Source organism: Dendrobates tinctorius, unplaced genomic scaffold (assembly GCF_039654945.1).
Source record: "Dendrobates tinctorius isolate UK_male_01 unplaced genomic scaffold, ASM3965494v1 ptg000038l, whole genome shotgun sequence".
NCBI lineage: Eukaryota > Metazoa > Chordata > Amphibia > Anura > Dendrobatidae > Dendrobates > Dendrobates tinctorius.
Window position 1 is genome coordinate 11,423,812 of NW_027361706.1, and position 25,730 is coordinate 11,449,541.

The 25,730-nt window shown below is 43.9% G+C and overlaps 1 protein-coding gene across 12 annotated transcripts in view; it reads left to right on the forward strand.

The window, feature by feature from the left end:
• The window catches only part of WNK2 (WNK lysine deficient protein kinase 2), a 252,051-nt gene that overhangs the window by 127,870 nt on the left and 98,451 nt on the right, over positions 1-25,730 (forward strand). For all 12 annotated transcript variants that reach the window (XM_073574203.1, XM_073574200.1, XM_073574202.1 and 9 more), the window contains 2 exons: positions 2,902-3,121; positions 18,963-19,236. In XM_073574203.1, coding sequence (XP_073430304.1) covers positions 2,902-3,121; positions 18,963-19,236 — 494 coding nt within the window. The remainder of the gene's footprint in view (positions 1-2,901; positions 3,122-18,962; positions 19,237-25,730) is intronic.

Consider the following 25,730-nt stretch of genomic DNA (forward strand, 5'->3'; position numbering starts at 1 on the left):
GCTACGGATCATATAAGGTGGCCAGGGTAGGTCACATGAGTGAATGCTGGGACCCGGTTGGTCCGTTTGGAAGGTCTCGCTGGAAGATGTGTAAGCCTTCCTAAGTGCCTGCGTGCATAATGGTTGCACGTGTCTGACAGTTCCCCAGGGAGAGGGAATGAATATCTGCACTGAGAAGCAGCTATGAGAAGGTAACCCTGACAGGGGATATAACTGTGAGGCCCGAGACCCTGTGTGCTGGACATTGCACAACCTGTATGACTACAGGATAAACACAGTGAAGCTCTGTCATGGACGCCATGCTGTTTTTATGAACTTTATGTTGCTGGTCATGGTTTATGATGCCTGAATAAACCGCATGCACTGTCATTGTTGTATGGAAAACCTGTGCCGGAACTGATTATTTGGCTGCCAAGCGAGTGTCTCCAACCTTGAATGACAGCACTACCTTAATAAAAAAAAAATAAATATATATATATATATATATATATATATATATATATATATATATATATATATATATATATATATATATATATATATAAATAATATTTATTTTTTTTAATCTTTTTATCTCTATGCTAATATATTGTTGAACCTTGTGGTATGTGTGCAGGTTGAGTATTTGCAGCAGATTTCTCCACAGCAAAACCCCATGTTGGATAGAAAAATACTGCAAAAGACGCACACATTTTTTGCCATGTTTTTGTATTTGTTTTCTTTTCCATTTATTTGAATGGGTGAAATTGTATTGTTGCAGGATGCTTGGGAAAAAAAAACCTGTTTGGTTCAAATCTCCAGGGAAAAAAATAATCACCATGTGCATGAAATTTTCAGAAACCTCATTTACGTTGCTTGTGTTATAAACTGTCATTTTCCGCAGCAAAAATGCAGCGTGTGAACAAACCCTTAGTATAACCACCTTCACGCCGTTACCATTTCTCGAGATATGTTATTCTATGCTTTCTGATGTTGCGTGAGGGCGCTGTGTCCTCTATGCCATTTGTGTGTTCGTATTCACCTTTTCATGACCACATAATGGATGGATGTTACCATGGAGATTCATAAAATTTTATGCTAGGGATTAGGTTAGTGCACGTTGACACATATAGTGTTGAAATTCGAACAAGGAGAGTTCATGGTAATGTCATTGTTGACGTGCTAACACGTACTGACTGCATTACTTACAGATTTGTGGATTTCCACTACGGTTGCTGCTTAGGTTTACAATAATAACTACTTTTGATCACCACCCGAATAACCTTGTGTGAGAAGAGCGGTGGTCTAGCATGTGCTACGCTCCAGTGACCGAATGTGGGACTGCTGAAGATGGCCAAATGCTGCATTCTCCTGTCCCCAGGATGTGCTCCACCAGTGCTCCATTCATACATGGGATTCGGGGGTTCCCTGTTCTTGTGATTGTTGGGTGTCCAGTGGTGGGACTTCAACTGATCGAAGACCAGTTTCACATGTCAGTTTGTTTTGTCCATGTTAGTTTTGCATTTCCTTTTCTTGCGGACCAATAATCTGCGAAAAAATAGACTTGTCCTACTTTTGATCCAGAATACTGGATCCATTTTTAGTCTAAGGGTAAAAAGGGATGTGTGAATCAGGCCTTACAATTATCACTAGTGATAGTCGTCTAGTGACCAGTTCAGTTTTCCATGGCTGCTGGATATGGATAAGTGAACCCGTGGATGGTCGGGTTCGACCAAACTTTAGTCTAAAGTTTGGTTCGGGTACCAGAACGGGATCCAAACTTGACCCGAACCCTGTAGAAGTCAATGGGGACCTGAACTTTGGTAGTGTAAAAGGGCTTTCCCTCACCCTCTCATAAAATGTACTTCCGGGAGAAGTCCGTGTTCGAAGTTCAGCACCGGACACTAGGTGTCTGGTACGAACCCCAAACTTTACAGTTTGGGTTCGCTCATCTCTCCTGCTGGACACGACCACTGTGAACCTCATGCTATCTACTGACATTTTCAGACTGGCACTACAACATGACATTGTCACACTGCAACAATTACGTTGTGCCAGGCCAGCTAAGCTAGCCCAAGAAGTATCTGGAGATGCCAGCAGGTAGGAGGAAGTTCAGAGGGCTCCCGTCCAGCGGCATGGAATACTGACCTAGCTGCTGCACCATAGTCCAGCGAATTTGTTTATAATCTTTTTTGTGGAGTGAAACCAAAACTGAAGAAAAGCATACGGATAAATTCATGCGTAGCAGATTTTTTGCAGAAATTTCCACAACTGTTCTACTCATTTTAAATGGGATTTGAAGAAACTACCCTTTCAAATACATAAAACTGATTTTTCAGTCCCAGAAATTTACATGAGATATATCCTAGTGTCAAAAATACTTTTGGAAGAATATGTACGAGGATTGCACCATATTACTGGCCTGCACCCTTTTGAGGAAATTTGAACATAGCTCAGAAAATGACTATAGACTAGTGTATTTCTTTGTTTTTTTGCTATATGCATTTCTTTTATGTTGAAGGGTTGAAAACATCAGCCTTTAATGTAGTGTTAATCCCAATGTTAAAAGTGGATTTGTAAGGTCTGACCACCGAGACCAGTTACTGATCACGAGAATGGAACTTTGAACTTCCCTTGCCGAAATGTAACTGTGATCAACCCAGTCCCATAGAGAATGAGTAAAGTGGTGGGGCACATACCTGAGACCTTTTGGTGCCTGTTCTTGGTATTGTTGGTTTGCAAGTAATCACCTTTTCCAAAGATAGGTGATGGCTGTTAATGTTAGGAATACTCCTTTAATGGTGGGTGCCACATCCATTTTCTTTTATTTTCATGATTCTAGTCTATAGTCTTCGAAATAATTGTTACCCTTGAGTAACAAACCTATATCGCATTACTTTACTACTGTTTTCTGTGTTTCAGATATGAAATTAAAGATTTATTAGGCCATGCTTTCTTTGCTGAAGACACTGGGGTGAGGGTAGAACTTGCAGAAGAAGACCATGGAAGGAAGTCTGCGATTGCCTTAAGACTGTGGGTGGAAGACCCGAAGAAGTTGAAAGGAAAGCCAAAAGATAACGGGGCTATTGAGTTTACTTTTGACGTGGAGAAGGAAACGCCTGAAGATGTAGCTCAAGAAATGGTAACAGCTCTGATTATTTATAGGGCAACCTTTATTTTACAATGAAGCTTGTCATCTGAGCGACTTAAAACAATGTACTAACGGGTTTATCCGTTAAGCATTTATCACCTATCCCTTCCCTCAGTAGAATTCTATAGTTTCTCACATTTTCTCTCCTTGCACACTGACTAGGGGGCTTTTTCCAATCAATTTTCTCCTTAGTGATCCCATTTTCAGAATTATCGGGTAAAAAACTGCAGCTGCATCCCCCTCCTCCTGGTTTAGTTTACACTAGATAGACTTTGACAGGCTTGAGAAAGTTTCAGAAAATGTTAAAGGGAGCCTGATGTCAGGGAAAGGAGAAGCTTCAATCTGCTTAAAGGTAAAGCAAATTATTGGTTTCCCCTAACAAGGTATATGAAAGCATTTTATGTATTTGCAAAAATGACACTTCGTTCATTCATTCGGCCATGTTGTAGAGTACTTATAGGAGGTTACTCCCAGATACAGTAATAACCTATTCTCCTGCGCTTTTTGTAATTTCCTCTTCAATTAGCACCTTGTTACAACCATATGACTCTTATGGTTTGACACACAGTAATCTAATGATGGGCAAGAATCATTCCTTAGACTTACTGTCAATATGACTTATTCTTCATGTTAGATCCATGACTTTGACAAATGGGGACCCCACCTCTGGGATCTGGTTTTATGTGACAGGAGTCACGTAACAATCAACCTGCCTGATCATGCAGCAGCTACATCCTTGCTAGAGGAACAATAATGGAGAGGTGGCAGCGCGTTTCCTGTTTTTCCCAGACCTGAGATCCGCATCTATCTGACTTTTTTATTGACTATTCAGTGGATATAACCTTAATGGAAGAGTCAGATGGCCGTATAAGGCTAGTTTCACATTAGCGTTTATGGCCGCAGCGTCGGGCTGTGCACGGCCGCCGCTAAGCCCCACCCCCTGCCGCGCCTCCGCCGGTAGCTCCGCCTACGGGCGCATGACGCTGCATGCATCCTGCGTCCCCCATCTTTATCACTGGGGATGCAGGCCGTGCGCAGTATGCGTTTGGCGGCGCATGTGTCCTTTTGACGGTGCGCCAAACGCATCCTGTTGCAATTTGGTTGCGCTTGGCGCACCGTCAAAAGGACGCATGCGCCGCCAAACGCATACTGCACACGGCCTGTGTCCCCAGTGATAGATAGGGGACGCAGGACGCATGCAGCGTCATGCGCCCGTAGGCGGAGCTACCGGCGGAGGCGCGGCAGGGGGTGGGGCTTAGCGGCAGCAGTGCGCAGCCCGACGCTGCGGCCGTAAACTCTAATGTGAAACTAGCCTAACTCGGTTGAGTATCACAACACAACTTTTGGCCTGGCCGTCGGTTCTCCTTATCTGACAGCTCCATAGAAATACAGGTGCTTTTCACAAGCTTAAATTAACTTTTTGATGATACTCTATTTCAGTTCTTCAATACAAAAAGTGAAGCTCCTGTATTCTATAGAGTCATTACACACAGAGTGATCTATTTCATGTGTTTATTTCTGTTAATGATGATGATTATGGCTTACAGCCAATGAAAACCCAAAAGTCTTTATCTCCGTAAATTAGAATAGTTAACAAAAAACACCTGCAAAGGCTTCTTAAGTGTTTAAAAAGGTCCCTTAGTCTGTTTTAGTAGGCTCCACAGTCATGGGGAAGACTCCTGACTTGACAGATATCCAGAAGGCAGTCACTGACACTCTCCACAAGGAGGGTAAGCCACAAAAGGTCATTGCTAAAGAAGCTGGCTGTTCAGAGTGCTGTATCCAAACATATTAATAGAAAATTGAGTGGAAGGAAAAAGTGTGGTAGAAAAAGGTGCACAAGCAACCGGGATAACCGCAGTCTTGAAAGGATTGTTAAAAAAGGGCATTCAAAAATTCGGGGGTGTTTCACAAGGAGTGGACTGCTGCTGGAGTCATTGCTTGAAGAGCCACCACACAAAGACATATCCAGGACATGGGCTACAAGTGTCGCATTCCTTGTGTCAGCCACTCATGACCAATAGACAATGCCAGAAGCGTCTTACCTGGGCCAAGGAGAAAAAGAACTGGACTGTTGCTCAGTGGCCCAAGGTGGTGTTTTCAGATGGAAGTAAATTTTGCATTTCATTTGGAAATCAAAGTCCCACAGTCTGGAGGAAGAGTGGCGAGGCCACAATCCAAGCTGCTGGAGGTCTAGTGTGAAGTTTCCACAATCACTGATTGTTTGGGGAGCCATGTCATCTGTTGGTGCAGGTCCATTGTGTTTTATCAAGACCAAAGTCAGCGCAGCCGTCTACCAGGAGATTTTAGAGCACTTCATGCTTCCCTCTGCCGACAAGCTTATTGGAGATGGAAATTTCATTCTCCAGCAGGACATGGCACCTGTCCACACGGCCAAAAGTACCAAGACCTGGTTTACACACCACAGTATCACTGTGCGTGATTGGCAGCAAACTCAGGTCCCCTTAACCCCATACAGAATCTATAGGGTATTGTCAAGAGGAAGATGAGAGACACCAGACCCAACAATGCAGACGAGCTGAAGGCTGCTATCAAAGCAACCTGGGCTTCCATAACACCTCAGCAGCACCACTCCATGCCACGCCACATTGATGCAGTAATTGATGCAAAAGGAGCCCTGACCAAGTATTGAGTGCATTTACTGAACATACATTTCAGTAGGCCAACATTTCGGATTTTAAAATAATTTTTCAAGCTGGTGTTATAAAGTTTTCTAATTTACTGAGATAATGACTTTTGGGTTTTCATTGGCTGTAAGCCATAATCCTCAACATTAACAGAAATAAACAATGAAATGGATCACTCTGTAATGACTCTATATAATGAGTTTCACTTTTTATATTGAAGAACTGAAGTAAATTAACTTTTTGATGATACTCTAATTTTGTGAGAAGCACCTGTACATCCTTTCACGCTCGAGTTAGGTGAGCTGACAAATAGTCCAAGCATTTTGTTGCTGTTCTTGTTGGCGTTTACATGGCCGTCTGACTCTTCCTAAATGCTGAAATACAGATTAGTCTTTCAGACAACCTCAGTATGATAAATAGACAACTTGCAAATCACTTGCACGAGGGGTCCAATTCATTATTTTTGTATTTTTCTTTTTAAGCTTTTTTTTTTTGTCTTGTGGTAATCTTGGTTATTTTTTGCACGATGTACAATAAAAAATATTGTGGTACCATGGTAGCCAGCAAAATCGCTGTGAATACTGTTATGCCCAAAAATTACAAAAGTATTCTCAGATTGATACCTTTTGTGAATAAAGGGAAAAATAGATTTGCATGTTTTCAGAGCACAGGTCCTCCTTCAGGCAGGTCTGTAAATGAATTAATAAGTCAAGAGCACAACATTTAAGAGATGTTACAGTAGGACATTTGTTTATGATGTGGGAGGGGTGATGCCTCCTAAAGATAAGCCAAGGAAATCAAATTAGGGTTTTTGAAATGGAGAGGCGGTGGGAATGTTCCCTTAGATATCTGGAGTCTGTCTGGTGAAGGTGTGAGTGGTGTTCATGTAGTGAGTCATAAATCCAGGTGTTTAATTGAGTCCTCTTCTCAAAGAATTAAACATCCTTATCAGTGTGAATTCCTAAATTCTTCTCTCTGTCCTCCTTAAAAGGACCTTTTAGTTTTAAGACTTTTAAATCTGTCATACAGTGTCCAGGTCCAGAGAAATGTTTTCCCACAGGTGTGTCCAGTTCATTCTTGATGGTGTGCCGGTGTTGATTCATCCTTGTTTGTAGTTTTTGCATGGTTTCGCCAATATAGATACCTCCAGGGCATCTTGTACATTGTATCATGTACACCACGTTGGAGGATGTACATGAAAAGAAATCCATGACCTTATAGTCCTGATTTGTGTTTGCTATGCAGACTGTATTTGTTGATAATATGTGGGTACAAGTTTAGCATTTTTTATTGTTATATGGGAAGTCACTGATGGTGATGAGACGACACGTCTGACAAGGAGATTTCTTACGTTAGGGGGCTGTGTTATGATTGGGTCACCGAGGAGGAAAACAAGACCAAGCTAAGCCACAGAAAACCAGAGAGGTTGGTAACTAAGCAGATTGCAGACCCCTGATCCTATCCACACCACTAGCAGTAGCCGTGGAGCGTACCTACGATGATTCTAGACGCCTCGTCACAGCCAGAGGACTAAATAAGTCTAAAGCAAGAAAAGGGGAAATCTAAACTGCCCCAGAGCAGACCCCAAAGGAATAGACAGCCCCCAAACATATATTGTCGGTGAGAAAAGATGAAAACACAAACACAGGTAGGAAAATAGGCTGAGCAAACGATGGGGCCCACACTAACTAGAAAGGACAGGAAAGGAAAGATGCTGTCTGCAATCACGTCAAAAAACCCTGCAAAAATGTCCAACACTTCTGATAGCAAAAAAAAAAACCTGAAGTCACTAGACTTCACCCACTATATCAGCATTCTGGCATATTCTGAAAACAGAGCAAAAAGAGGCCAATCTAATAAGGGACAAAAAGCAAACTGGCACACACAGTAACATAAGGATGGAAATTCAGCACAGCCCCAGCTAGGGCTGGCTGACCACACAGAACTGAATAGAAAAAAATAAATCAAATGTGAACAATAGCAAAGAACACTTAGCTTGAGAATGCAGGGACTGAACTGGAAACTAAGACCTCAGGAGGCAGGAAAAATCACCAGCAGGGATAGAGGGAGTCGGCTGTCTTAAATCCAGTCAGAGACTCCAGATGTCCAGTTGTCGTCCTCATTATCAGGTGGCAGGTCTCTGTTAATTAGATCAGCTTCATTACCTCCTGGAACCACCAGAGGGAGCCCTGAAAGAGAACTCATGACTCCTCTGTCAATACAACCAGCTCCACCACCCTCACTAGCAACCAGAGGTAGACAAGAAAGTGAATTCACAACAGGGCTGTTTGTTAGAGAGAAGTGGTAGTTCTGATGATATTTCTTTCAGTCTATGGTATCTGTGGAATATGGATTGGAGATTAGCACCAATTTTCTTGAGGGTGGTTGTACGTGACCACGAGAGGCACCCTGTTGTTGTCCTCACTCAGTCTGTAATCCAGGAGGCTGCTTCTTGGGATCCTTGTAGCTGTATGGATCTGTTTATCTATTACCAGTGGATGGTGTCCTTGATGCAGGAATGTATTCCTCTGTGATATGAGCTGTAGTTCTCTGTGTTTACTGTCTGAACAGATTAGTGATGGGCAGTCCGGCTCTTTTTGGAGATCCAGCTCTCACGGCTCCACTCACCAAAAAGAGACTGCTCTTTTTGGATCCTAAATGGATCCCTATTGCATACACGTTCAGGCGTTTGAAACTTCGCCCACCTACTGCATAAACCCGCCCACTTTCTATGAATTAAATTGCTGAGTGGGCGGAGTTTAGTCTGCCGAACACCAGGATTTTACGCCCAGTGAGAGCCATTCAGGGATTTTAGTGGCTCTCACTGGGGTGCCGGCTCCCATCATTCACAGCAGGGAGCTGGCTCTTTGTCGGATCGTTCGCGAACGACACATCACTAGAACAGATCCAAATGTACCTCAGAGCTTGACTGTAGATTATGGATTTTTTGCGTCTTGGATGAAAGCTGTTCCATCTAAGATACGTTGGACGTCCTGTGGGCTTATGGTAAATTGATGTTTATATGGTGTTGTCTTTGATGGTCGTGTCCAGAAAATGTATTTGGGGTGTTGAGGAGTTGAGAGTGAGCTTGATGGTTGGGTGGGACTTCTTGAAGTTATTGTGGAAGATCAGCAGATCATATCTTGAGCCTGTCCAGATTATTAGCAGATCATCAATGTAGCGGAAGCATGCTAGAGGATTAATAGAGCAAGATGACAAAAACGGATGATGGAGCACAAACCTGATAAATTGCATTTATATTTTGCACTAAAATTCTTCAATATGGCATTCATGGTTTACAAATATTTTGGCAATATCAAAAAAGCTTTTTATTTTTTCTCTATCCTTTTTTTTTTTTTTGTGTGACTTTTTAGCACAAAGTCATATGGTCCACTGAAATGTTGCACAAAAAATTCAGATATACAGTGTGTCCGTAAAGTCATGGTGCACTTTTCACCAGTCACTGGAAAGCAACAAAAGACGATAGAAATGTGAAATCTGCTCCAAATAAAAGGAAAACTCTCCCAGTCTCATACCTATTCAGTGCAGTGGGTTTTATTTTTTGCCCTACACACATCCAAACGATAGTGAAGTTCTTGCCACACACGGGTGAGGACGTCTGGTGTAACAGAGTGAATAAAGTCTGTGATTCTCTGTTTTCGGTGTTATGTCATCATCTGCGCATGTGCACATGCTGCCACATCATCCTACAGAAACGGGGAGAGTTTTCCTTTCATTTGGTGCAGATTTCACATTTCTATAGTCAAATCAAAACACGGGGAGGCAGAGTACATTTCCTAAAAAATTATTTGAGATGAATCAATCAAAAACATCTGGAAACCACAAGCCCCACCAACAATGATTAATAAATATGTATAAATGTGCAGTACACTATATAAAAAGACACACGTGCATGTTTTTCTCAATATCTGACAATGAAATCAGAATAAACCTTACCCGTTTTACGTCAATCAGGATAACCATAATTATTAATATTTGCCAAATGCCAGAATAATATGAGAGAGAAAGTCAAAAGTTTTCATACACTAAGATTACTATGCATTTAAACAATTCTGGACTGCACATATGATGTCATGTGTTTGGAAGCTTCTGGGGTTTTTTTTTGGCAACATCTGAGTTAGAGGCACACCTGTGGATGTATTTTAATGCACACCTGAAACACACTGCTTCTTTGTGTTGCATCATGGGAAAGAATCAAGACATCAGCCAAGATATCAGGAAGAGAATTGTGGACCAGCACAAGTCTGTCACATACTTGGGTACAATTTCAAGATACCGGAAGGTGCCTCGTTCATCTGTACAAACAATTATATGCAAATACAAATAAGATGGGAATGTCCAGCCATCATACCGCTCAGGAAGGAGACGAGTTCTGTGTCCCAGTGATGAACGTGCTTTGGTCCGACATGTGCATATAAACCCAAGGACAAAAGCAAAACACCTTGTGAAGATGATGGTGGAAGCTGGTAAGATTGTGCTAATATCCACAGTGAAACGAGTACTGTATCAACATGGGCTGAAAGGCCACTCTGCCAGAAAGAAGCCATTACTCCAAAAGAAACACAAAAAAAAGATTAATGTTTGCAAATGCACACAGGATCAAAGACCTTTTTTCCTCTTCGCCACGACAGCACCCACTGAGAGAGGGGATCCGCCCCAGGAACAGGAAACCTACAGAGAGATAAATGGGGCGGTCCCCCTCGCTCCCTCAGTTTGGTTTCCTGTTCCTAGGAAGGAACCCGCAGAAGAGGATACCTGGTCTGGTAGCCGCCTGCGTGCATAATATGAGCAGCAGGGGCCCCAGGACTGGAGGCAGCGTCGGGCGGAGAGGTGATGTTTCCCCCCCCCCCCAGAGCTGGTAATGCAGGTGAGGCCGGAGGTAAGAAGGTGCCAAGGCTCACTGAGGGGACAGGGGCGTATATTTCCCCCCCCCCAGGAAGGGGACGAACGCATTAGGCCTGTTTCACACTTCCGTTTTTTCAAATCCGTCAAAATCCGTTGTTTTCCGTAAAAAAACGGATCCGCCATTTTTTGCAGGATCCGTTTTTTTTGTCCCATAGACTTCCATTACGGTTACCGCGGATCCGTCAAAAAAACGGATCCGTTTTTAAAAAAACGGATCCGTTTGCATCAGTTTCCGTCAAAAAAACGGAAACGGATCCGTTTGGCGGACACAAAAACGGAAGTGTGAAACAGGCCTAACACAATGCCATTAGGCATATCAGGGATGGTGGCCGCGCGCTCCCCCTCCCCCCAAGAGAAGCAGAAGAGCCTGAGCGTTTGTGCCAGGCAGCGCTACCGGAGGTCATACCTGCAGGGGTTAACGTGTGGGCCGAGTGCGTGGTGTCACTGTCGGGGCCGCTGCATCAGCGCTTCCAGCGGCGCTCCCAGGCAGGCAACCCGGAAGTAAGTGTATGGAAGACTTCCGGGATCAGTGCAGGAGGCGGCGCTCGCGGGAGAACGCCCGCGCATGCGCAGAAGGGGGCTAAAAAAAAAAAATGGAGGATGAAAAAAAAAAAGTGTGGTAAGGTTATAAAAGGAAGCCACGGAGGCAGCGCCAGTGCGCAGTCATGTCATCCATAGATGACCCAGCTTCGCTCCCGCTAAGTCAGCCAGTGGAATCCCCACATGGCAGCAGACAAAGCGGTGCTACTAGGAGAAGCAGCAGCACCAGAAGAAGTGGCAGCTCCAGGAAGGAATCTAGCGGACCTTCCAGGCAAGTTGAGCCCCTGGAGAAAAAACGGAAGGAGAAGAAATCATCCCACGCCTCGCCTCAGCTTGAGGCGCGGACCCCGCAGCCGGTAGTTTGCTGACGAGACTCGCGGGTGAGTGTTTTTAGTCAGAATAAATAGCTGATGGCCTTCTTTTTTCTGGTCCATACCCCCCTTTTTAGGCCAAAAGAACAGAGAAGGCGAAAAATAGAGAGTGTGCCTTATGTTCTCAGCCCCTCCCAGACGGCCACCCTAAAAGATTATGCCAAGCGTGTATTGAGGAGGCCTTACAGGAGGAATCCTCACGGAAGAAAGAGGATATCCGAGCGATAATTAGGGAAGAGCTACGGGCCTTGGGCAGCTCCAGTAGTCTGGGGGGTCACTCCTCCGTGAGACAGATAAGTTCACCAAGAGGAGGAGCTTCGCCGGCGTCAAGGTCGCCATCAGAATCCGGGGAGCTAGACTCTGATAGATCCCAGGAATACCCTTCCTCAGAGGACGAGGAGCAGGCGTGTTTCCCTCGGACAGCGTCAGTAACTTAGTTAAGCCTGTCCGAAATACCATGGGGCTACCTGAGAGTAAGGACCCCAAGACTCCACAAGACATAATGTTTGCAGGCATTTCCCGTAGAAAGGTCCGAGCATTCCCAGTGGTCCCAGCTATAAAAGAGCTGGTGAAAAGGGAGTGGGAAAAACAGGGGCAGAGAACCTTCCTCCCCTTAACGTCAAAGCGTAAATATCCGTTTGACGATGAGGAATTGACAGCTTGGTCGAGAGCCCCCAAAGTGGATGCGGCGGTGGCCTCTACCTCTCGTTGATCCTCCCTGCCGGTAGAGGATTCAGGAACTTTGGCTGACTCATTAGATCGTAAGACCGATACACTCCTTAAACGATCCTGGGAAGCATGTGCGGCAGCTTTTAAGCCCGCAATAGCAGCCACGTGCACAGCAAGATCAATGTTGGTATGGCTGAATGACCTAGAGGACAATATTAAAAACGGAGTGGCCAGGAATAAACTCCTGTCCTCTATGCCCCTCATTAAAGGAGCAGCGGCCTTCCTCTCCGATTCCTCAGCGGACTCTCTCCGTTTATCGGCTAGAGCAGCAGGGCTAACCAATGCAGGCCGGCGGGCCTTATGGTTGAAGGGGTGGAAAGGGGACACGCAGACAAAAACTAAACTGTGTGCTATACCCTGCCAGGGTAAGTACCTATTTGGCACGGAACTGGACGAGATTTTAACAAAAGCGGGAGAGAGAATTAAAGGTTTTCCTAACCCGTATATTCCCTTTAATAGGAGGTCCTACAGAAAGCCGCCGTTTGGCAAAAAGAAAGACTTTAAACCCCAGGATTGCTGGGGAAATAAGGACCCCAAACAGAGGGGCAATCTATTCGGGAAGCGTCCCTTCAGAGGAGACAGGTTCCGCTAATACCAGTACACCGGTAGGTGGCAGACTACTGGAATTCAGCCACCAATGGGGGAAGGTAACATCAAACCCATGGGCCATTGATATCGTCTCATCGGGCCTAAAACTAGAATTTGTTCGGCATCCACCGAACTTCTTCTTATTGACTTCCATGAAGTCCCAGATACAGCAGGAAGCACTGGAGATGGAGATTGCAGTATTACTAACTAAACAGGTCCTAATAGAGGTCCCAGGGGACGAAGAAGGAATGGGCTTTTATTCTCCTCTATTTTTAGTCCCAAAACCAGATGGCTCTTTTAGGACCATAATAAATTTAAAGAAGCTTAATACCTTCTTAAGGCTGAGGCCATTTAAGATGGAGTCAATAAATTCTGCAATAAAACTTTTGTTTCCCAGGTGTTACATGGCAGTTTTGGACCAAAAGGATGCCTATTACCATCTACCCATATACCGAGAGCACCAGAAGTTCCTGCGGGTAGCGGTCTGGTTCAAGGGTCGGATTCAGCATTTCCAGTTTGTGGCAATGCCATTCGGGCTATCCATGGCTCCTCAGGTATTTACCAAATTGATGCTGGAAGTAATGTCGTATGTAAGGCTGAATGACACACTAGTGGTCCCTTACTTGGACGACCTGCTCGTAGTAGGGAATTCTGTTTCTCAGTGCAAAACAAGAATGGCCAAGATTATCTCATCCCTACAAACGCTAGGATGGCTAATCAACTGGGAGAAGTCCAGACTGGAACCAGTTACCTGTCAGAGGTTCCTAGGCCTGCAAGTAGATTCTGTAAGTCAGAAGTGCTTTCTGCCAGACGCTAAAGCAGTGGCCATAATCAATAAGATACGGAATACTACAGGAAGACCCGTAATATCATTGAGACAGGGTATGTCCTTGCTGGGGTCCCTGATATCGTGCATCCCAGCGGTGCAATGGGCCCAGTTCCACTCTAGAACACTACAGTGGGCTATTCTGCAGGAAACAGACTGCACGGGCGGTTGGAAGGGAGGATGTCCCTATCGCCAGAAGTTGTTAAATCCCTAAAGTGGTGGTTAAATCCTACCAATTTGTCTAAGGGAGTGCAATGGTGGGTAACTCCCTCCAAGGTGCTCACCACGGATGCTAGCCCCTGGGGCTGGGGGGCCCACCTGGAGTAGCACATGATACAAGGCCGGTGGCGTAAACATGAGATAGAAACCTCCTCTAATGTAAAGGAGCTAAAAGCAATTTACTATGCGATATCTCAATTTCTCCCGCAGTTAAGAGGAACCCACGTGAGAATCCAGACAGACAATACCACCGCAGTGGCCTATATAAACCGACAGGGAGGTACGTGGTCGGGACCGTTGATGTCTATCGCGGAAGAGATCCTAGAGATAGCCGAGGTACATCTTCACTCCTTGTCGGCACTCCACATAAGAGGAGTAGACAACTCTCAAGCAGACTATCTCAGTCGCCAGGTCCTATATCAGGGCGAGTGGGTCCTCAGCAGGCATGTCTTCGAGACGATAGCGACAGAATGGGGCAGACCGGAAATAGACCTGTTTGCTACCAGAGCCAACAGACGCGTAAAGAGGTTCACTTCGCTCTACAGGTCAGACAACCCAGACATTCTAGATGCCCTCCAAGCACCCTGGGCATTCCGGCTAGCCTATGCCTTCCCTCCAATGGTTCTACTTCCAACAGTAGTCAGGAAAATAAGACAAGAGAGGGCGAGGGTCATCTTGATAGCCCCGTTTTGGCCCAAAAGGCCGTGGTTTTCATGGCTGAGAGCCATGTCAATAACCGACCCGTGGATCCTGCCGCTGCACCAGGATCTTCTCTCGCAGGGACTCTGCTACCATCCACAGGCCAAAGCCCTACACCTAGTGGCCTGGAATTTGAAAGGGAACTATTGAAGCAGAAGGGCTTTTCGGAAAACCTAATTAATACCCTGCTACAAAGTAGGAAAGAGTCTACTACAAGAATATACGCTAAGGTGTGGAGGAAATTCCTGGCCTTTCACCCAGCAGAGCTAGCCGGTGAAGTACCCATTACGCCCATCTTAGAGTTTCTTCAAAGAGGCCGAGAATTGGGCCTCTCAGTTAATACTCTAAAGGTCCATATATCGGCCCTAGGAGCCCTATTTAACTATAACGTGGCAGCAAATAGATGGGTAAACCGTTTTGTTTCAGCTCATCAACGATCAGAACCGGTGCATATTCCTCGGCTTCCGGCATGGAACCTTACTCTGGTTTTGGATGCCTTTACTCAGGCCCCGTTTGAGCCCATAAGCTCGGCATCAGTGAAGTGCCTCTCATTGAAAACTGCTACACTAGTAGCTTTAGTATCAGCTAGAAGAGTAAGTGATCTTCATGCTCTATCAGTAGACCCTCCGTTCCTGTCAATAACACGAGACAGACTGATTTTGAAGACAGACCCGTCCTACCTTCCCAAACGGGCAACTAAATTTCATAGGTCTCAGGAGATATGCCTACTTTCCTTCTATGAGAACCCGTCAAACCAGGACGAGGTGAAATATCACACCTTAGATGTAAGAAGAGCGGTACTAGCCTACCTTGATAGGACCAGTCCCTGGAGGCAGAGTAGGTCTCTTTTTGTCTCCTTCCAGGGCAACAGAAAGGGGTCTGGAGTTACAACAGGCACATTATCCAGGTGGATTAGAGATGCGATCACAATGGCATATTTGGCAAAAGGAGAAGACCCTCCGCTGGGGATTAAGGCGCACTCTACTAGAGCCATATCATCCTCCTGGGCCGAGAGAGCAAACGTCCCAATTGAACAAATATGTAAGGCTGCAACCTGGTCTTCTCCATCTACCTTCTATAGTCACTATAGACTAGATTTGTCCTCTACAGAGGATTTGACCTTTGGTAGATCGGTCCTTAACACGGTGTGCCCTCCCAAGTGATTATCTCTGGAAATCTCTCAGTGGGTGCTGTCGTGGCGAAGAGGAAAAACCGGATTACTTACTCTTTTGTAGAGTCCACGACAGCACCCGCTCACTTCCCCCCCCCCCGTAAAAATTTTTCACACATGGGTCTCCTTGGTGGTGGAGATTGTAATTAGAATTTAATATATGATTAAACTTAGCGAATGTAAAGGCTATAGGGGTAAGATATATGAATCGCCCAAACAAAATGACTAAAACATGTATGGCGGTTCCTCCGTTGTTCTCGGTAATACAAACTGAGGGAGCGAGGGGGACCGCCCCATTTATCTCTCTGTAGGCTTCCTGTTCCTGGGGCGGATCCCCTCTCTCAGTGGGTGCTGTCGTGGACTCTACAAAAGAGTATTACCGGTAAGTAATCCGGTTATTTTTCGGAGACATGTCCTGTGGTTTGACAAAGCTAAAATTGAACTTTTTGGGCACAATGACCATCGTTACGTTTGGAAGAAAAAGGGAGAAGCTTGGAAGCCTAAGGGTATGTTTCCACGTTCAGTATTTGCTGCAGATTGGACGCAGCGTCCAGATGTTACAGCATAGTGCATGGGATTTTATGAATTCCACTATGCGTTCGTATACGCACATGTGGCGCGTCTTTATAGACCGCAGCATGTCTATTTATCTTGCGGAGATGCTCAGTCTCAGCAAGATAAATATCACAGTCTATGTATAGGATGCGGTGATTCCGCATGTGTTCAATGAACACATGCGGAATCACCACGCGTACAAAAGCCGACAGCACTTTGGGTGGAGCTGCGTCCAAAGCGCTGCCAAAACGGAACTTTGAAACATACCCTAAGAATATGATCCCAACTGTGAAACATGGGGGTGGCAGTACCATGTTGTGGGGTTGTCTTGCTGCAGGAGGGACTTGGGCACTTCACAAAATAGATGGCATCATGAAAAAAGATTATGTGGCAATACTGAAGCAACATCACAAGTCATCAGCCAGGAAGTTAAAGCTTGGGAGGCATTTGGTCTTCCAAATAGACAATGACCAGAAGCATGCTGCCAAAATGGTAACAAAGTGGCTTAAGGATAACAAAGACAATGTTTTGGTCAATGTTTTTCCCAGCGATTTGCGCTCCTGAAGGATGATGATGGAACTTGATATTTAGATTCATGGATTATTTTTATTTTAAATTCAAAATAGAATACAACCGGTTTCGACTGTTGTATTCTATTTTGAATTAAAAATAAAAATCATCCTTGAATCTAAATATCAAGTTCCTTCATCATCCTTCAGGAGCACATATCGCTGGGAAAAACATTCACCAAGTGTTATAGCCTATGAAAGCGCTGTCCAGTGCTCTCACTAGTTCCCAGATCTTTGCAGCAAACTGAATGGAAAGAGGAATGGAGCGATCCAGGGATGGAATCTACATGCAGTATCTCAAGACACCAAATAGGTGAGTGGATTAACACTGAGTATATACCTTTGGAAACTAACTACTACACTTAGAAGCTTGCGCTTCCCATTTTTCTCCCTATTATCCCCTCTTGTTTCAAAGACAATGTTTTGGAATGGCCATCACAAAGCCCTGATCTCAATCCTATTGAAAATTTATGGGCAAAGCTGAAAAGGCCGGTGCGAGCAAGGCGACCTACAAACCTGAATCAGTTACACCAGTTTTGTCAGGAGGAATGGGCCCCAATTCTGAACAACTATTTTGAGAAGCTTGTGGAAGGAGATCCCAAACATTTGACCCAAGGCATTCAGTTTAAGGGCAATGGTACCAAATAATGAAATGGATGTAAACTTTTGACTTTGCAGTAAGTAATAAAAATGCCTTAAACATTCTCTCTCGCTAATTATTCTGGCATTTCACAAATATTGATAATTATGGTAATCCTAATTGACCTAAAACGGGAGATATTTATTTGATTTTATGTCAGATATTGAGAAGAACATGTACATGTCTTTTTATATAATAGATGTAAACTTCTGGTTTCAACTGCATGTGTGTGTAATATATATATATATACCCAAGCAAATGAAAAACGGGCAAAAAACACAAAATACTAGACGAAAAGAAAAGCACAAATGGAATATTGAATTGATCGTCAAATGTCTCCCTTCTGACTAACCTGCTGTCCATTGACTATTGTCAAGTGCAATCAGGCTCAACCAGCAATGATGAGACTGCGTTCGGGAAATTGGGTCAAGTGTTTTTCTGTGTGCTCCTCTCTAACTGCTTACAAGCATAACTGCTGGCGCAGGGCAGGCAATCTGTTGTACATGCTTAGAAATGCTTTTGGGGGGGTGGTGTTCCTGCTCCTATAGTTCTGGCAGCATGCCGATGAATGCACAGAATTTGCCCACTCAAACCGTGGAAGTCGGGAAGTTACAAAATCAAGACAATTTCTGGACATACAAAACTGGTACATGCACATGGGCAGCAAGTCGTCACCCTTCTACAGGTTTTTGGAAACACCGCTACGTTTTAGATAGGGAATACCCCTTTAAGCAGACTTTGTTCACAGTATTTACAAGATCAAGTGATAGAGGCCAAGGAAATAGTTTAGCAACAAGGGAAGAAAATTGCTTTTTTCTAATTGGATCAATACCATCTTTGTATTCTAAGAAGAAGACATCAATACTTGGATCAATCATCCTTCTGATCACACGGAGGATGACGTTCTTCAGAGGGATAATGCAGGCGCAGCACAAGTGGCCGGTGGTGCTGGAATGGTCTTCTTAGTGATGGGGCTCACGTCAGGAAATCGATGATCATGCAGAAAGAGAGCAGGGAGTGAAACATGTTTGAGCTTTCTCCTTCTTTTCTTTTTTTTCCCCAAAGATTGTTGGTATAAGAATTGCGATGGTTCTAAAGTAATTTCCCCCAAATTTTACTACTTGTCATCGTGGACTGTAAGGTGTGACCGTGACTGTAATGCCTGATCATATTAGATGGAATCCAAATTGTGGAGGTACGCAAGAAGCAAAATTTTGGCAAATGCTGGATATACGTTGCGTTGCATTCATGGAATACATTGATTTGCGTTCTGCTTGCTCGATAGTACAAGTCAATGAGCAGATCAGTTCAGACTGGGGTATAACTCATGTTAAATCTCTCTCTCTTTAAGGTGGAATCTGGATTTTTCCATGAGAACGATGTGAAAATTGTCGGAAAGTCAATACGGGATCGAGTGGCGTTAATCCAATGGAGACGGGCAAGGATTCGAGAAGAAAACTCTAATCCTGAGGGTCTGGAACAAACGAGCGTGCCTCAGACACCACTAGCGCCATTGGCACATTCTTCCCACATCGGTCAACATACGTTAAATGAAGCCGATGAACTCGAGGCGGACCAGCATTCGTTTTTGCCCAAACTCCCTGCCAGCATTACTTCAGTAGCATGTAAGTATTTGTCTTTGCCGAGAAATCAGATTGAATTGATTTGGTGTTGTAACGGTACACTGCATTCATGCTCATTAAGGAATGGAAAAAATGGCTGAAATTTTGCAAAAAAAAAAAATAGCGCCACACCTGTTCACAGGTTGCAATTGGTATTGCAATTCTTTTCAGTGAAGCTAGGCTGCAATGCAAGACTATAACCCATGGACCGTTGTGGGGCTGTTGGCAAAAAGCGGGGGCATAACTCTAGGAAATGCCCATTTAAAGTGGCTTGTCAAATCTGACACTGAACATGTGGCTATCCAAGTCTACAAATACATTGCCAAACGATTGTTTTGAACATGTCATCAGAAAAGGGCCTGCTGTTTAATGCATTTATTTTTACATTTTTTTTTTTATTTTTTATATTACGATCTGTGCTTAAGTGTCCATGCTTACGACCACCACCAACTACTTGTCATTATATGAGTGGTTGTAACCATGGATAACGAAGCTACCGCAATGCCCTGCACATGGGGTAAGTGACATAGCAAATCGGAAGAACTATAATGCCTTTTTAATTATTACACCTACTACATATTGGGATAGGATCTTGGAGATGGGAATACCCCTTTAACTTTTTTATTAATGTGGCTAATGAGCGTGTGCAAAGGTCATTGTGGAGCAGGGTCAGCTGTGATTAGTATATTTTTTATCAGTCATTGTAATTATGCCTGTGATGATAATGAGGTTTCTGAAAACCCATTTTAGACTACTACTTCCTGTTCTACCACAAATAGCCGCCGTTGCCAATGTGAACATTTCGGAGGATTTCTAAGATTTTTAGTTTTAATACAGATAGTCACATTGGGAAAAAAAATATGAATAGTTTAGTGTTTGGAAAAATGTTTAAAAAAATATAGCACCAAAAAATAAAGTTAGAGTAAAAAAAAAAAAAAGGAATTGTCTGATAATATATTCTTTCTACCTTGAGCAAAGGTAAATTTACCTCTGCAGCAATTACTTTCTGCGTGGTCTAATAGTTTAGTAAATTATTACCGGTACCTATATAAAAAAAAAAAAAAAAAAAAAAAGTGCAAAGCTAAAAACGTTAAAAAAATAGATAATGCTTGCATTTAATTGAAACATAATTAAAAAAAAATAATCATACAATGTCTGACACCCAGATAATGTAATGAGCAATAAAATCACCCTAATGTCAGAAAATATTACACATTAAATGTGCTTTTATAGGTAGTCCTTGATTACATTCTGCATATATGTATTGCCAACTGTTTAGCAATAAAGGTTCGGATACGGCTTTAAAGAAGGCTTGGATATGACACAATTTTATTATACAATGATTATAATACACCAAATTAATGGAATCATACAATTATTATGAATTATAGCACATAGAGAAATAAGTATCCATACTATACATTACCAAGCATTGTAGCATCACTTCTCTACTGGAGGGACTGCAGTGTCAGTGAGAAGGAAAATACTCTGGTCTTGTCATCACAGAAACCGTGCACCCACGATAGCTTCTGGAAATGTCCCTACCTCACTGACATAGGGTCCACCTTTTTATACACAACACTCCCACATTACAACTGTGCAGTATGTTTAGTCTACATCAGAATCTTGAATCTGCACAAGACTTCAAGGACTGTTTGTTATAGACTACTACAATCTTAGTGTGTTTGCACCAACCAGAGATTTGTTTGCCATTAGTATGTCTCTTAACAATAGCACAATGCATCAGGGTTGTTTTGCTACTGATTATAGCCCAGGCTCTGTTTGTCAAAGTTGTCTATCAGTCTTCAAAGTTCAACATATGTTGCTTGTTACAAAATTAACTCTTCATGCTAATAGCATAAAGCTCTAAGATGGTAACATATGGGCAGCATGACTTCCATAATGACCTATTCTGAAAACTGGATACCTATTATAACCCAGGCACACACGCATACATGTCAGATATGTATCACAATCGGTCCTCGATTACGGATGTCATGCATGGTCATTGCTACATGAGACCATCACATTTTGGTCTCTCTTGTCAATCGAGAATCATACTATTATTGAGCACAAGACTTCCTTGTTCAAGCAGCATAAATATTCATTATCTATACAGTTGTTATTCCTATTGTCCTAGCTCATATGCAGAGGCGTATCTAGGCTCTCTGGCACCCGGGGCAAGAATTCGGTTTGGCGCCCCCCCAAGTACATATGCGACTTGCACACTTAGCCATGTACCCACGAGCTGCTCCTCCTAATGCTCTCAATGTTCAGTAAAAAACTGAGAGAAGCAGGAAGAGAAGCTCGTTGTCAAGTATGAAAATTGCACATGAGTGAAGTGTCCATGTGATGACTACTGGAACCTCCATGTGATGACTACTGGAACCTGCAGCGCTGAATCCTGACATTGCAGGCTTCTGAATTCTCACAACGAATGCACTGCACACATTTAGGATTCTCCCTTGCCGATGTACAGTCATGTCAGCACAAGTATGTGATTTATATACTTCCGGCCACATTCCGACTAGACGTGCCCGGCCTCGCTCCGTTCACTTTCATTGAGTGAGGCCACACATGTCTAGTCAGCATGTGACCGCATGTATGTAAATTACCGGCATGAGAGAATCCTAACAGCGTTCAGTGAGCACTGTGAGAATTCAGAAGTCACATAGAATGTCTGCAGACTCAGCACAAACCTGGACAACCCCTTTAATGTTCCTAACAAATAAAAACATGAGAATTAGTCAGTATCACAAATAACATTTACATCCAAGTACCTTATAGATGACGTAGTCTCTGCAGTCGTTCTCCTTTTCTTCTAGACCCCATGATGAGTTTTCTCATCCACAGCCGTCTCTGTAGACTTCCATCTTCTCCGGTCTTCTGCAGCAAATCTCCACACGACGCCCTTAAAGATAAAAGCGTCATTATAATGCTCCTAAATAAAAATATCTGCAATATACTGTCTCCTCACACTATTCCCCTCTAGCATCCCACCTGTTCACTATACTGTCTCCTCATATATTTACCCCCTCACTCTCTATACTGTCTGCTCACACATATCCCCGACTCCCCATACTGTGTCCACTTACATTAACCCATTCGCTCCCCATACTGTCTGCACCAATCCCCCATACTGTTTCCTCATACATACTCTTTATTTTGTGTCCTCAAATCTCCCCACACATTAAATCCCCCCATCCCCAACATTAAGCACCCCCATCCCCATTCCAAATCCCCCCACACATTAACCCAATCCCCACTTATTAACCCCCATCACCACTCCAAATCCCCCCACACATTAAATAACCATCTGCACTCCAAATACCCCCACACATTAACCCCCATCCCCATTCATTAACCCCCACACACATTAACCCCCATCCCCACTCATTAACGCCCCCACACATTAATCCCCATCCCCATTCATTAACCCCCGCACACATTAACCCAATCCCCACTCATTAACCCCCATCACATTAAATAACCCCCATCTCCACTCCAAATCCCCCCACACATTAACCCCATGGCATCCCCACTCATTAACCCCCATCCCCACTCTAAATACCCCCACACATTAACCCCATGGCATCCCCACTCATTAACCCCCATCCCCACTCATTAACTCCCCCTCATCTCCCATCTTCGGTGGTTCTTCAGCTCCACAGTGGAGCACACTTACCACCAGCGTTTGCTTTGGGCGCCGGGGAGTCACGTCAGCAGCGTGATCACATGACCTGATCACGCTGCTAACGTCGCTCTGGCCCGGCGGTCAGAGCTTCAATTGTACAGGCGTCTGTATAGACGCCAGTACAATTGCTCCCTGGGAGCCGGCACGGCCTCCTTCTCTGCGCCGGCTGTCAGCTTGACAGCTGACACAGAGAACCGCCGACTCTCAGGCGGGGGGGCGCAAGAACGCAGCCGCCAGGGAGGACACTGCGGACCGCTGCATTAGGCGGCCCAACTGCGCCCCCCTGCTGGCTGCGCCCGGGGCAACTGCCCCGGCTGCCCCCCCTAGATACGCCACTGCTCATATGTAAAGGATACACCACATAGAATTAGTTGGAAAGTTCCTTCCCATCAACCACCCCCCAAGTGAAAGTATTCAGTATCTATCACTGTTTGTCAACAGGGGTCACTTGTGTGCAAATCAGGATAATGAATCTTTGAAACACAGAGCTTCAAAGATCACAGAACAATTCCTTGTCTTACGGTATTGACACAGAGCAAACGCTTTGTGGCTCAGTGTCAAAGTTTAGCATTAATGATATTACACCCTAGTATGTTGCAATATAGTGTTTGGATTCAAACAACCATATTTCATATTTGCAATACTTTCCACACTTGGTCTAATGACCACACTATATCAAAGCATATAAACAATATATTACAATATGTAGGCTATAAGATATCCATATTTTTATTAGCACCACAAAATAGCTTCTTGGATTTAGTCTTAGGATACCGATATAGGTTTATTATACTAATATTTAATAATGCCAAGTGTTCCCGATCAACAAAACTGCACCAGGGCTATGAATGTACACTGTGCTCCACTTGTCGAAATCACAGGCCGAGACTGCAAAAATCCACTAGAAACATGGTGCCTGTACTGTACTCCCTGGGTAACATGTAGCAAAGGTTAAGAACCTTATATACACTTGTATGTATGTTATTTCGTTTTTAATTGAATGGTGGTTGCAACTAATTTTTTTGAATCGCCTTTCCCAACTTTGACTTCCACAGTAACACCGTACCTTAGATCTTAAAGACACACTGTAGAGGGATCATCCTTATTCTAATTTGCACATGGAAACGCGAGAAGCAATGGAATGAAACTGAAAGGGAGAAGATACAGATTAGATGGTAGAAAAAACTTTTTGACAGTGAGGGTGATTAATGAGTGGAACAGGCTATCACGAGAGGTGGTGAGTTCTCCTTCAATGGAAGTCTTCACACAGAGGCTGGACAGACATCCTGTCTGAGATGGTTTAGTGAATCCTGCATTGAGCATGGCGTTGGACCAGATGGCCCAGGAGGTCCCTTCCAACTCTACCATTCTATGACTCGGCATGGTTGCTGTGCGCAGCTCTATACCATACAGAGTGATTGATTAATGGACATGTTGTACAAAGTTTTTCTTACTGAAAATCGATGTCTGATGTGAAATCTGAGTTATAGTAGATGGCCGTCACACTTCTACAACACCGAGCCATAATATGGCTACATGCATTGGCGATTTGAAGGGCATTTCCATCTCCTTAATGTTGTCATATCGTTAGGCTATACCAACCCTTAACAATTCTCTGAATGAAGTGTCTACAGGGCCGTTTCAGCACTAGGTACTGTTATGAATGGGTCACCGAGGAGGAAAACAAGACCAAGCCAAGTCACAGAAAACCAGAGAGGATTGTAACTACGCAGATTGCAGACCCCTGATCCTAACCACACAACTAACAGCAGCCGTGGAGCGTACCTACGATGATTCTAGACGCCTCATCACAGCCGGAGGACTAAATAAGCCTAAAGCAAGAAAAGGGCAATCTAAAACTGCCCCAGAGCAGACCCCAAAGGAATAGACAGCCCCCACACATGTATTGATGGTGAGACAAGATGAAAACACGAACACAGGTAGGAAAATAGGCTGAGCAAACGAAGGGGCCTACACTAGCTAGAAAGGACAGGAAAGGAAAGATACTGTCTGCAATCATGCCAAAAAACCCTGAAAAAATGTCCAACGCTTCTGATAGCAAAAAATACCCTGAAGTCACTAGACTTCTCCCACTGTATCAGCGCTCTGGAATATTCTGAGAACAGAGCAAAAAGAGGCCAATCTAATAAGGGACAAAAAGCAAACTGGCACATACAGTGACATAAGAGTGGAAATTCAGCACAGCCCCAGCCGGGGCTGGTTGACCACACTAAAAACTGAATAGACCAAACCAAATCTAATGTGAACATTAGCAAAGACAACTTAGCTTAAGAAGACAGTAACTGAGCTGGAAACTAAGACCTCAGGAGGCAGGAAAAAATCACCAGCATGGGAATAGGGAGTCGGCTGTCGTAAATCCAGTCTGACACTCCAGATGTCCACTCCTCTTCCTCATTATCAAGATGCAGGTCTCTGTTAATAAGATCAGCTTCACTACCTCCTGCCACCACCAGAGGGAGCCCGGAAAGAGAACTCACAACTCCTCTGTCAGCACAACCAGCTCCCTCACCAGAAACCAAAGGCAGACCAGAAAATGAGTTCACAACAGGGTACCCTTTACAGTTTTTCATCTGCACACGGACATTCTTAAAGTGGGGCTCCGTTCAAATTATTTGTACCGTCTGCAAGCTTCGTTGGTCAGAGAAAGGGCCCTCTCACACATCCAATTTTTTATTTTTTATTTTTTTACCACATACGAAAAAAAACTGACCACCTTTTCCATTCTGACAGTCTGTGAAAATCAGATCAAAGTTGGATGTCATCTCAGTGCAGTTCAGTTTTT